The 13,490-nt window shown below is 42.6% G+C and overlaps 1 protein-coding gene across 1 annotated transcript; it reads right to left on the reverse strand.

Moving 5' to 3' along the window:
* Nucleotides 1-350: 350 nt before the first annotated feature.
* LOC104126062 (ras-like protein family member 11A-like) lies at nucleotides 351-8,913 on the reverse strand. The gene is made up of 4 exons (XM_009638567.2): nucleotides 8,769-8,913; nucleotides 7,274-7,330; nucleotides 4,787-4,869; nucleotides 351-818 (listed from the first exon to the last, which is right to left on the reverse strand). Exons 1-4 carry the CDS (start codon nucleotides 8,911-8,913, stop codon nucleotides 351-353), a joined length of 753 nt encoding a protein of 250 aa, XP_009636862.1.
* Nucleotides 8,914-13,490: the final 4,577 nt, after the last annotated feature.

Below are 13,490 nucleotides of genomic sequence, written 5' to 3' on the forward strand. Positions count from 1 at the left end.
GGAACAAAACCATCCCCAAGAGAAGTCACTTCTCTTAAAAGTAGGATTTAATTATTTTTATTAATAAAATCCACATTTTAAGCCTAAACTATTTCACTGTGTCCCTTTGAAAAAGGAAATAATTTGGGACAATCTATTTTTTAAATCACAGTTTCTAAATTCTTGCCCCAAGGAGCAAATTCTGTAAGTTCCTTTGCTGTATGAGCACAGGATTTTTAAGGAAGACGTAAAGACAAAATGAAAGAGCCTCTCACACAACCTGATTCCTGAATTTCAGCGATGCCCCTTATTACCAGCTTATTTTCTGGCCTTTTTTTCAGGGCTGTGGAAAATGACTTCTGACAGCTACATCAAAGCGTAGTGGCAGATTTCCCTTTGGAAGTCAGAGCCTGTTTCAAACGTCTCTTTAAGTCCTGCATATTTGGAGACTTGGGTCGGACAAGGTGGAGGCCTCTTCGTTTCTCTCCATTGCAGCTCCCAATCATCCTGCTGACCTCTTGGCAAAGCTGCTGGAAGGCTTCATGCACTCCCTCACAGTTCTCCCGGGCTGAGACTTCATAGTAAGTACCTCCCAGTTCACTGGCCAGCTGGAGTCCTTCTTTGGAGGACACCTGCCGGGCTCGCAGGAGGTCTCCTTTGTTCGCCATCAGAAGCAGGGGAATGTTAGCATTCGGGTGGATCTTGCGGATGTGCTGGTGTAGGGGACGGATGACTCGGTAGCTCTCGTAGTCTGTGATGGAGTAAACAAAAACGAAGCCATCTGCCCAGTAGATTGAACGGTTTATCTGCTCTTGGCAGCATATGCTGTCAGTGTCATCCTGCCGTCAAAACCAAGAGGTGTGAGATTAGAAAATTGAGAATAGGGAGCAGACAGAGCAAACAGTCATACAGCACTGCTAGCTACTCGGAGCTTTGTTTTAACGTGTGGCTGTTTCTCAATGGACAGGCAGAAACCTCTCTGACTGCTGGGGAATGTACCAGGGACAGGAGAAGTTTCCACTCTGCCAGTAACACCTTACAGGTAAGCAGTAATGTGGAGTGGAGAGGGGTCAGAGCAAGCTGGCTGAAAATAAGAGAACAGCCAAAACACTGATATCGAAAAGTTTGTTCTATGTTCCATTGTACTACACCAGTGTGACAGAAACCTGTGCTTTTACTGTGGATAAAATTCTGTTGGGCACGGTAAGAGCTTTATACAATTCAGCAGGCTAGTCACAGCACTGCAAGTGAACGGTTGTCCCCCAAGGTGTTTTGTTAGGGCTTTTTCCAATTCTGTATTCAATGTCTCTGTGGATGGGGGTCCTCACTAACTCTGTCTGCTGAAGCCTGACAGGTTTTTCTGCCATGTAGGTTTCCAGATAGTCAAAGGCAAAGTTACTTCGAAAAAGCAATTTGTTACAAATAACCAATTACTGGGACTAAAAATGAGGTGAAATCTCATTGCTCTACATTTGTAGAGCAGCAATGGGTTTCTATTATTGTTTTGCTGGTCCCACATTTGTTCAGTCCATCACCACTCCTACTCAGACAGCCATAACAATCACCAGCGTTGGGAATACAAAACTGAATACAATACCGCGGGGCTTGAAAAGAGATCAGCTCACTTTTCAAGATGAAGCTATTCTCAGCTAATCTCTACTCTTTGTTATCCGTGCTGGCATGTAACACAACCAGATAGGGAGATCACTACTGCAGTTATTGCCAGCATGCTTGGTTTGTAAGAACTGACACTCCTGTCAATATTACAGGCTTTCTGGAATTTTGTAATTTCTTTCTTATCCAACAAGGCACTAAGCATATTCAGTATTCAACTCTCAATGAAGTTGGTAGAAATTAGAGGCTTCTGTATATTTTAGGGGGAGTTCAACATCGTGAATAGAGAGCCCAAACTTTTATTATTATTTCTAAATTCTACTCAAGAAATCTTCATCAACTTCAGTAAGACTATTAGAACATATGTTCCGTTATCTATTTATCTATGGAATATATGTATCTGCCATTCGCATTCATTTTAACAGAATTTGCATGCACTCAGCAATCTCCCCAAACAGATCATTTTGATTTAGACACCTAAATACGAATGATAAAGCCTAACTTCAGGAAGCAGAGGTGGAAAAGAATGAGTAAAACTGGTCAGTTCTTTTATGGTAGATCAGACAGTGAAAAAAGGACTACCGACAAGGCTCTTGTGTGAGAAGAAGGAAGCAGAGTTTCTGAGGGCTCAGGGTATAAGTTAGGCTTACAATTTTCAACAGGAGTTCTGCTAACGAACTGCCCTTTGCAAATATTTCAGTATTGCCCATAGAGACACTGGCTCATCATAACGAGTAGTTCTTTGCCCTTGCCAACTCACAGTAACGCTAAATCCTGTTAGCAGTGAAATTGTTTAACAGATGCTCTTATCGCTCCTCTCCGTCCCCAGAAACCCTCAAACCCCAAAACCCAAACAGTTGTACACAGAATGAAGAGGGATCCTCGCTAGCAGCCTCGTTTTAAAGGTTAATGAGAGTGAACTCAAGCCAGGACAGGGCAGACTGTGGGAAGAAGGGCAATTTGCACTGTTGGTGTCTGGGTTGTATCCAATCTGTAATTAGCCACCCTTCATATCCTGCTAGCCTCTTTTCACCAGCAAACTCCTTTCATGGGGAAAAAGAACTAATTGCTCTGGCAAGCGTTTGAAAATGTTTTTGGAGAAGGTGTACATACAGAGAGCCCTAATGAGCAGAAATTCTCAGTTACTCCAGCTAGGGCCACCCAGTAGTGAGATGGATGGATAATCCCCAACGGAATGCTTTATTCAGGAAAATCAAAGGCTAATGGGCTACTTTTAAAATGGAAATCTCTGCTCCAGAATGAATTTTGAAACACACAGTCATTTGCCATGTATAGACCAAGCAGCAATGAGTCACCTAACAAAACCAGTTATCTGTCTGCTTCTGTTTCTCTCTTAAACATTAACATTTCCAGTGTGTCTAGAATCCTGAGTGATTCCACGTGACTTCCTCATGAAACACTGTACTCAGCCTGCAGAGCGCAAGAAACTCTCTTCCTTAAGGATTTTAACACAAAATCCAACCTATTCTCAGTCTTAACAAGTCCTGTTCAGAAACGGTCCCTTCAAATGACTTCAGATACATCATTTGATGCAAACAGAGATACAGGCTAAGATAAGCGTGTCTGCATTGAAACAGTGCAGACCTTTGAGTGGGACAAAGAAAATGAAACTCCTTCCTAACTAAATTAAAATTGTTTCTGACTAAGAAACCTCAGCTGTTGGCATTACTAAATTTTGTGGAGCTCTGGCTACAGTCACAGAACTTTAGGGCATAGTCTTAATTAAAACAGGGAAACCAGAAAATAAACATATATCTGGTGTGAAAGAGGAAATGAAATTGTTTCACTCCCTCCTTTGTCCATGGAGTAGAACAGAGAGGGGATTCCCTCTATGAAGTGTTTATCAAGCAGTCCCAATTGTGCCTGATCACCACCAACAGCTTCTCTTTGCAGGTCCTCTCTAAGCAAGCTGGCATAGGGCCTTTGTACTATTAAGTCCCACTCAAATATTTGGAGGACTTCCATAGCACCTTTTGTTTGCTTTGTAGCGTCCAGAGTAAATGAGGGGTTCTCTCTGCTGCTCTGCGCACCCCCAGCACCAGCAGAAAGTGTGGAACTTTGTTAAAGATTTCTACTGAAATCTAATTCCAGTCACCAGAGAAAATGGAAATGGAAGCTGAGGCTGTGGCAGCTTTGCTTATCCTGTTCTGTAAGCTCAGGATGGAACAGTTCTACAGTACAGAAATGAACACATGCACACGTGGGTCTGTGCAGACAGAACAAGGTATATAAAGCTGCTCAGGGCTGGACTGAAAGAGGATGATAAAAGGTGGTGTTCCCATCCAGACATACATTTGGCCAAGTCAGAGCTTAGACTGAGGTTGAGGCCCAACCTAGAAGTTTAGGTTTGATGGTGACAAGAGGATACCTAATTTTATCATGAAATCTCAGCTATTCTATAAGAATTATTACTCTCATGGGATTTCCACCATTCAACCAAACCAAACCTCATTACACTTCCTGCTGCTTTGACACTTATTTTCATCCTCTTGTTCTGCATGTGAAGCAGATCTTCAAAAAAAGTAATTTTAATCTTAGACCTTGCTTGGAAAAATATTTCTAGAAACAGGTTCCCAGTCAAATATTAAATCTAGAATATCTAAAACACTGATAGAAAAAGGGGTGTAGATAAATGCTAACACCTTAAAAATAAGGAATAAATAAATAAATAAAACTAAGGAAAGCACTGAAAAGCACCCTAGTTGGAAATGACAACTGCTGTGAGGCCTGTCGCCTTGGAAAGGAACACCTTAACACCTTTCTAGAGAAGAAAGATCCTGGCTGTGTAGAAAGGTCTAAGCTGAGCTAGCTGGGCCTTTAGGCGGGTGAGATTTCTGCTGTGCAGGGACAGAAACCATTTCACAGGAAATAAAACAATCAAGGAGTTGTCAGGAGCAAGCCAGACTATGGTTTTACTGTTATTTAGGCTTGGGATGCAGTAACGTGTTTGAAATAGATTTGGTTTAATTCTCACTTATTCTTAAAGGAGCCTGATTTAACCTCTTCAAGGGCTCCTTTTGGCAGGGCTTAAGATACCCCCATTAGCTGTCATTTGGGTTTGAGCCCAGGTATATTTCTGCTAAGTAGAGTTACGTACAGACGGAAGCGCTGGCAACAAACCAGAGACAGTAACTGTGCTGTAAAGTACCGATGCACTGAGCAGATGTTTTACCTCCAATGAAACAAAAGGAGTATCCTGCACCTGTAGAGAGATCTGTTCCCCATCTATGGTGAACTTTCTTGAATACAAAGCACCTGGTGGAAAAGTGATAACATTAGAGTCAGTGACTGTAACAAAGAAGAAAGAGTACATAAAGGCAAAATGGAACTGGTGAAATCCAGATTTTTGAGGCTTATGATATGTAGATGCTTATAGAAAAGTGAACGGCACCAGAGTGTTTGTGCGGCTGTTTACTTAAGTAAAGCGGTTTTGTATTTGCGGTGTGGTCAGATGTTCTGAATGTATTCCTAGGATGGTTTCTGGGAAAGGTGGCACTTGGTATTGAATCGAATAGTCAAAGTGGGTGCATAAATCTCATTCAGGTTTTCAATCCATATTGTTAACCTTTTAAAATGCTGACTGCTTATATTTTTAATCTCAAACCAAGATATCCAAGTGTTGTTTGCAAAAGGAGTGAGCTGTTTCCTATTGCATATTCTCTGAAAGTTTTTTAAAAAAGGCAAGTATTCTCATTTTGGACGTAGAGTAAGTGACTGTATATAAAACACCTAGATGTTCTTTGGGATTTGTGTGACCTTAGCAGTAGGAGTTCATCTGGAATCCCCAAAGTCTGAATACTTTGAATCTGACTTCTGGTTAATCTGAATGACACATATTTAGGGTCAAGTGCTAGTTCAAAACATCTGGTCCAGCTCTAGTTAAGTCCATCACTATTCTGGGCTTGAACTTTGTAACTGGAGTGTGGGTTAAGTGACAACAAAAACTTAAGTTTTGATCTTACGAACTATCCATGGTTGTGATAAGGATAGCTTCAGAGATTAATATCATCATCATTTTAGTTTAGAACTTAATAGAAGTCACATGGATATGTGAAGAAATGCTATATCCACAGCTGTTGTGCACAGCCTTTCAGTCTTGTCCAAACACAATTGTCACTGCTGCACCTAAAACAATGTATTTCATCTCAAATGTAGAGAAATCCCATCTATTGGAGAGTGAGGAATTCAGATTAACAGGGAGGTCACTTAGTGACTATAATGCCATCACTTCTGAAAATCATCTTTGATTCAAGGAAAAAGGTGGGTTTATTCCAGTGGAAAAGAGTCTCAGCTCATAGAGACATTTACAATATAAGGAAATTCAGTATGGCAAAGTTTACTGGATCTGAATCAGTATTACATTATCATATTATGTTATAATACTGACTCTGTGAGGTGATACAGCCCTTCTGGGATTTTTTTTTTTTTTTTTTTTTTTTTTTTGAAAACACATCAGAATTTAAGCTGAAAAGACGGTACTGCTTTATGGGAAGATACTGCACTCCTGAACCAAGACCAGACAACATATTATTCCTACTCCGTAATGCATTGCAGAAAACAGAGCAGGTACTTCCAGCCACTGACTGTGCTCTGCCCTATACCCAGCTGAAGGAGAAGCATGGTTGAATGATCACAAATACACTGCCACCTGTTTCTTATTTCTGGCATATTTGTTTCTTCTACAGCATGGCTGTTGGGCTGGTAGCTTAATGAGAAAAGCATGTGGTTCTCAGCAATGTCTCTGGCAGCAATCCATTGCACAGCTCAGAAGTCTAACTTGATGTACAGCCTCCCATAGAAGAGATGAAGGAAAAGAAAGAGAAATAGTGCAGCCAACCATCAAGGTTACTTAGGGTCAGTGAGAACGAGCTGTAAGGAGGAGCTTTCCAACTGTATTTCATCAGACAGGCAGAGATCAAAGGTGTCTTGTACTGCCATCTCCCTTCCTATCTCATCGTTCTAAATGCATCTCCAAAGTGAAGCAATCGCTGCTTTGAATCCTCTCCTTCACCCAAAAACTGTGAGATGGCCTATGTGGGGGATGTGCTAGGAGGCGTGAGCATGGTGAACATAGATCCTTTCTACAACACTGGCCAATACGCTTTCTTGGAACAGAGGCTGTGAATTAAACAGTTCACGTGAACACATCCTCTGAGGTGTCAGGATTAAACAAGAAACGCAGTAGAAGCAGTTTGCGTGGTCGCTTTGCTTATCTTATGGAAAGAAGCCTTCAATTTGGAAGCCTCCCTTGTCATAAAAGCCACTGAAAAAAGGGAGTATACAGGAAAAGTTCTGAACTGCTTTTACGCACTTCGGAATTCTTCTGGCTTCCCTGGGGTTGCAGAGAGAGCCGCGTTGGGTTTCCGCGGTTTAGTCGATATGCAAGTTGTTCCTTGAGTCGGCATTTTAGTCTAGGTATGTCCCCAAGCAAACCTTTTACTCTGATCCTTTTCCATCAAGTTGGAAAAAAAAATAGCTAAAAGGATCATAAATAATGAGCCTTTGATTTATTGCTTTCATAGCTTGAGGCTATTAACTGAAAATATGCACCTTATGGACATCTAACACTGCTTGGCTTTCCTGTAATATGCACCAGTCACAAAATAGAGTGGATTTCTTTTCAGGCTCTCTGCAGTACTGCAGGAGAAAGCAGACTCACCAGTATTGGCTTCATAGTCTCCAATAAATCTCTTTGTGAGAAAGCGCACAACCAGGGCTGTAAAAGAATGAGAAAAATATGGGTCTTTAATGTGAACCAAAATCAATCTTCGCAGAACACATGTAATATCTTACTGGAAGAGTCAGTATAATATGAAACCAAGTTAATCTTTGAATTGCTCACATATTATTCTGCAAACGCTTCTCTCAACACTCACAGGAAAAGATCTGGGGCCAGGCTGTGATGCCTAATGCAGAGTTTTTCACAACTTGTGTTGGAAATTACCCGTTAGATTCAGTGTGGCTTTTCAATGTAGGGTACGGAGGTTGGTTGGTTTGTTGTGGTTGCAGGTATAACAACCTGACCTCTGGGTGGAAATAATTTAGAAAAAGAGTAACAAGCCAGTAAACTGAAACTGATCTCAATACCACATTTAAGACCTGTGTCATATAAGAAGTGAGGCTGATGGGTGTAAGGGTTCTTCCCAGCCTTAAAAATCCTCAGTCCTCCTCATAAAACCCATTAGTGGCATCTAATCACATCCAGCAAACAAACTGCATGTGCTCTGCACACATGGGTCATGCTGCAGCACCCTGGGCCACCTTATTCACCTTAATCTGTGGTGCTTTCTTACACTGTTGGATTAGAACATTTTCCTTTTTCTCGATCACTTTACAGTACTGAAAATCCTCTCATGGCAACAGTAACTTACATTCCTGTAGTGCTTTCATCTCAGCAGATTCCTAGTCACTTGCAAAACCACTTAGTTAATAGCTAAATAAAAGGGTTTATTCTGTAAACAACTCCATCATAGATTTAATTTAAAATAATCATTTTTCTCACAGTGGATACTGGATCGCCTCTTTAGTACCCTTAAATGAAACTGACTGTGCCGCAGATATCTTCAACAAACTACTTAAAAATGATATGAAAATGTGGCTGCTTCAGATCCAAAACAATCAAACATTTTACTGAGTCCTGTGGAACCTCAGCTGTAGTAAATCAGATCTGGCCTTAATAATTTCTGAAATCATGAACCATATATTCAAAAGCAATAATGTTCGCTTTACCCTCTTTTCATCTCCTCTCCTGTGGAGAATAATACAGGAAGACACATCTTCTATGCTGTTATTTGTCTGCAGACCATAAAACATTTACAACAGGAGAATAAAAACCACCAACCATTTCTATGGTGTGCAAATTTAGGCACGGTTAAATAACTTGCACAAGACCAGGTAGAATCATTTGTGAGTACAGACCTCCCAACATAGTGCCCTCTCCTCTCCGCTGCCACCTCACGTTGGCTGCTCACGCAGACCTACAGCAAATCTGCCTCGCAAGTTATTCAGTGCATTTTCAAACAAACAAACAAAAAAAGTAACTTAAGATGTTCAAGCTGCAACAGTTAAAGAGTTCTCACTGGTCTGCCTGAGCTGGAAATTAGCTGGTAAGTGCAGCAGCAAGAAAAAGCATGGAACGACACCTGTAGACTTACCTGTCTTGCCAACGCTACTGCCACCCAGTACCACGAGCTTGATGATTTTGTTGGGCACGCAGTCTAACACAGGATACTCTGGTATGGGGAGCAAGAGAAAGTTAGTAGAATACTGTGACATAGTATCCTGAGAGATGAGACGCATGCCAGAAATGAGAGCTGTTCAACTCCAGGAGGAGTTGGGGGAGAAAAGAAGGAAAACAGCTTCTCGGCGTGTGTTCTTGGCTGTATATCCTTGGATAGAGAAGCCTTCTCATTTCATTTAAGTAGCTTTCCTGAGGAATGTTAGAGCGACGGGCCTCCTCTTCCCGATGCCTCTGCTCAGACAGCAACTTTGGAAAGCAAAAGGGAACTTTTTGATCAGCCCCCGTGAAAACTGACTCCTCCGTTCCCCAGCCAATCACAAGTGAAACCATGACATTCCTCCAGCCGGCACCGACCGTGTGCCTCCATCCACCACGCTCCCTCGCTTGCTCGCCGCTTTATCTCCCCACTGCCTGTTTTATGTGCTGTCCCTTGGCTCTTTGCTAAAACGAGATTCTTCTGTCTCACGGTCATCGCAGTAGTGTTTTCAGCGAGATACAGTCACCCCCATGCTCTGCTCTCGTTCCACTTTGAATAATCCCGTTCTGCCTGTCTAGTTTCTTTGCATTTTCAATTGCCTCCAACTCCACGCTCTGTTGTTCTCCCTGCCCTATTGCGTCCGGCAGTTGGGCCCCTTCAGAGTGCCGAAGCTGATGGGACACTCCTCTTCAGGAAAACAAACATATTTTTCTCCCCCACCCCAGTTTTCAGGCAGCTGTGGGTTATTCCAGAATACTAGCTCACATACGTATCCTCCAGGATACATTTGATCTGCTGGTTTGTACGTGTTGTTAGCTGGGACACTGAAGTTTCTCCAAACATGGAAAAGTGAATTTAGGGCTGGTGACAGACTTGGGAAGGCTGAGGAAGGACTCGATATCCTTCAGTGGGGTGAGCCAGACAGAGTGAATGAAGAAAGAATGACTTCTGTAGGAAAACCCAGCGTAGTTTTAAGACAGCTGGCGGCTGCAAGGTCTGTAGGGATGACAGCATGTAACCGTACACTAGCTACAATCAGCTCTCAGTTATCGAGGATAATGGGGAGGGAAGAAAAAGGGAAGAGCAGTGGAGAGGGAATAACCCAGATAAAGCAAACCTGCAAAAAATACAAACCAGATGTACATTAAACTACAGAAAATATACTTAGAGCATTCATCTTCGAAAAACCTCTCAAAAGAGGTCTGCAAGGGGTAGGAGCAGCTTTAGGCAGCAGTGGGAAGAGGCGAGCCTGGTGCAGGCAGCATACTTCTGAGACGCGTACTCTGTCATGCCGTGTGGGAGACATGGATATTAACGGAAAGTGGCACCGCAGCTAATCCACCCACAGATCACGGAGACCTGAGGATGAAGATTTTTCCGTCTGCTCTGTGCTCGTAGCAGGCAGAAGGTAGGCATGGTTCGTTACATAGAGGCTGCAGCCACCAAAAAGACTTTTTCTGCCCAGCTGCTTTCACGCCACTGCTTTCAATCACAGCATACCCATGAGTTCTCCCCAGGAGGTTTTAGGGGCCAGGGGTACGGTTGCGAGCTAGCACAAGAGGACAGGAAATCAGGCCAGGTCTCTAGATTACTACCCCTTCCCAAAGCACTGGGGGCCAGGGTGTCAAATGATCTCCATTTCCACGCCAGCATCACAGAGGAGGTGCTGAGTGTGAACCGGCTTTAGAAAAATCCAGCTTTGGTACACAGCAGCCCAGTGAAATAAGCACAAGGTTCAGAAGATTTATGGATGTGTCACTTTTCTAAGGCTCTGTTTCCCCTTTAAAAACTACTTCTGAAGCAGTATTTGTGCGGAGTTGCCATGTAAGCACCAAGTGTTATTACTTTGACCATCATGACAGTCAGCTGATGAAGAGGTGGAACAAAATGTCTGGAGGGCTACCCAGCTCACGGTACTGGGAGGGAGCCACCAGCTCATGTGTCTTTTGGGACATGGCTCCTGTGTGAACGATTTTCACGATCCTCCGGTGTAAATTTGCTTCCAGATTTTTGCAAACACCCAAACACTGAAAAATCTTTTCCAGGAAATTTCATTACCAGGGTTCTTTAATCTCACACAAGTTTTGTAAGAACAGGCAAAATGAGAGGAGGAATAGGAAAATGCTCAAAACCTTGTGGTCAATTAACAGGGCACTTTGAAATATGTTATTGAGCTGGACACATTATAAATTTGGGGATTAGCAAGCAGCAGTATGTAACTGCCCGCCTCTCTAAGTGTAGGATGTTGGAACCTTTGTTACCGTTTGCTATTAAAAGCATATGTTAGTGAGTAATATAAAAGTATTCATCACAATAGTCCTATAAAAACAAACAGTAATATATCTATCTATCAGCTTCTAGGTGGCCAGAAGAGTTTCAGCCCAGGAAAAAAAAGCCAGGTAAGATAAGCGACATCATGGAGAATATTCAGTATGAGCAAAGTCGTTCCTAGAAGAATCCAGATCTGCTGGCTTGCTCCAAAAGAGAGGCAACACAATCAACAGAAACAAAAGTTAAAGTCCTTTTCGGTAACCAACTGTTGTGCCAGAGCTGAGGAACTCCGGAAGGATCTCACAAAAGCGAGTGAGTGTACATGAAGTCGGTGGGTGAGCTTTAGTCTAGATCAATGTAAGGTAATGAATCTAGAGCAAAAGAATATGAGCTATGCTTAAATGATGCTGAACTTGGACGTGGCACTCATAAATTAGGAAAGAGACCTTGGCGTCATCACTGGCAGTTCACACTCACCAGCTCAATGTGCAACAGCAGCAAAAAAAGGCCAAGAAAATGTTGGGTATCCTTTGGAGGGGAATGGAGAAGGGGACATAGGGTAGCATTTTGCTGCTTACATAATAAACCCTCGGAGCATCGCCAGCACGGCGCGCAGTTCTCTGCATCTCAAAAACATACAGAGCAGGGCATCACAAGTGATCACAGGCCTGGAGCAGCTGCTGGACAAGGAGAGACTGGAAAAGCTGTTTACCATGTGCTTGTACGGATGCTGGTGCTGACACAAGAGAGGAGATGCGTGGGGGCAGGAATGAAAGACCAGTGGTGGAGGAAATGTTGAATTGCTTCTTTTGGCAGCTCTGATGGCTTCTGGTTGCTTAAAACAAATGTGAAAGCAGTTTCAGGCTGCATCTTGGAAGCAGACCAATCGATTTCTAGTTCCTTTGCTAATAAGGTTCAATCTAAATTTCTGATGCACTAGCCCAGGCTTCCGGTGCTTCCAACCCAAGCTTGTTTCCACTGTGTGCAGAAATCTCTATCCAGAGAGAATGGGGTTTAGTAATAATTAAAAAGCGGCATATTCTCCAAAAGTTTTAAATCTCTTCTCCAGTTCCTTCCCTCCCCCGCCAAATCATAACTTTTAGGCTCTAATTCTGAAAGGGTTCGAGTAAGATACAGAATCAAAGCCAGAGGTTTTCAAATCTGATCCTTATCTGATTTTCTAGATTGTCAGAGCAGTCTTTTCGCTGAGTGAAACCATGCAGAAGGATTCACACTATTTGAGATTGTATAACCCTTGGCATGTAGAATAAGAATTGTTTTTAAAAGAGATTTTCATTGTTTGTGCACAATAGGCTTATATTTAGCTAAGAAAACCATGTTTTAAATTCAAATTCTCTTGCAAAAACAATAGCTTAAATTAGAGGGAGAATGTTTGCAAAACTCAGAGCAACTTTGAAAACATTTGGATGGTTTTGGAGATTTCACTAACCACTCCTTGGGTTGCTCCACGCAAAGATATGTGCCTTCGCATGCTGCAAAGGGATTATGTTATTTCCACACCAATTTTTTTTATGGATTTATTTATTGGTCTATGTTGCTTTTGGCTGTGTTTTTTATAAGATTTTCTATTTTTACTGTTGCTGGCACTCCTACACATCTTCAGAGATGAAGCATTCTAAAAATAAAAATATTTGCCATTACCATAGCGCTTTTCGTATGAGGACGTCAGATTGGTTTTAAAACTGCATATAATTATTCCTCATACATTTTACAGAAGGGGTAACAGATGAGCAGAGCCAGAGCCGTCTTGCTAAGATCCCAGCACGTTGGGGAAATGGCGATTGTTGTCACTCTTTCCCCCTCTGCCTAGCGCTGGCAAAAATGATCTTTTTTTCTCAAAGTCTGTTTGTCACGGTTACATTTGCCTCCAGTATCTCTCAGATGTTTTTGTACGGTCTAGTGACGGTCTGGCGACAGGGCTGGAGAAGCACGGCTCATTCCGGAGCAGAAATGCTCAAAGTGGTGCTGGGGAAATGCTGGTCGCTTTGGCAGATGCTGCGATAAAACTCCTCGCTGGCGGCTCATGTACACATCCCCCGCTCCTGAGTGTTTTCCAAACAACAACAGATTGAGCTTTGCAGCTTTGTCTGACTGTCTTTGTTCTTTGTTGCAAACTTGGGGCCCAAAGGCCGGTTCTCACACTGCACTAAACAAAAGTAGTGTTTTAACCACCTTTTTGCTCCCAGTAACTAAATACCCTCCTAGTTGGGAAAGGCAAATAAAAAGCGTCTTTGCGGGAGGTAGGCAAGGAACAGAACGGAATGTGATGTGCACGAGGAACCAGCCATCCTCTGCGTGCTTGGGATTTCACCTTGTGCGGAGCCCGAGCATGGGCAAAATGCATTAAAAATCCACCCGTGTGGTTCA

The sequence above is a fragment of the Egretta garzetta genome, unplaced genomic scaffold (assembly GCF_000687185.1).
Source record: "Egretta garzetta isolate BGI_Z169 unplaced genomic scaffold, ASM68718v1 scaffold595, whole genome shotgun sequence".
NCBI lineage: Eukaryota > Metazoa > Chordata > Aves > Pelecaniformes > Ardeidae > Egretta > Egretta garzetta.

Coding starts and splice junctions, on each gene's coding strand:
- LOC104126062 (XM_009638567.2), bottom strand. CDS start 8,913: ATGCGTCTCATCTCTCAGGATACTATGTCACAGTATTCTACTAACTTT. Junction 7,331..8,768: donor CAGTAGCGTTGGCAAGACAG/GTAAGTCTACAG, acceptor ATTCTTTTACAG/CCCTGGTTGTGCGCTTTCTC. Junction 819..4,786: donor CTCCTTTTGTTTCATTGGAG/GTAAAACATCTG, acceptor TTTTGACGGCAG/GATGACACTGACAGCATATG.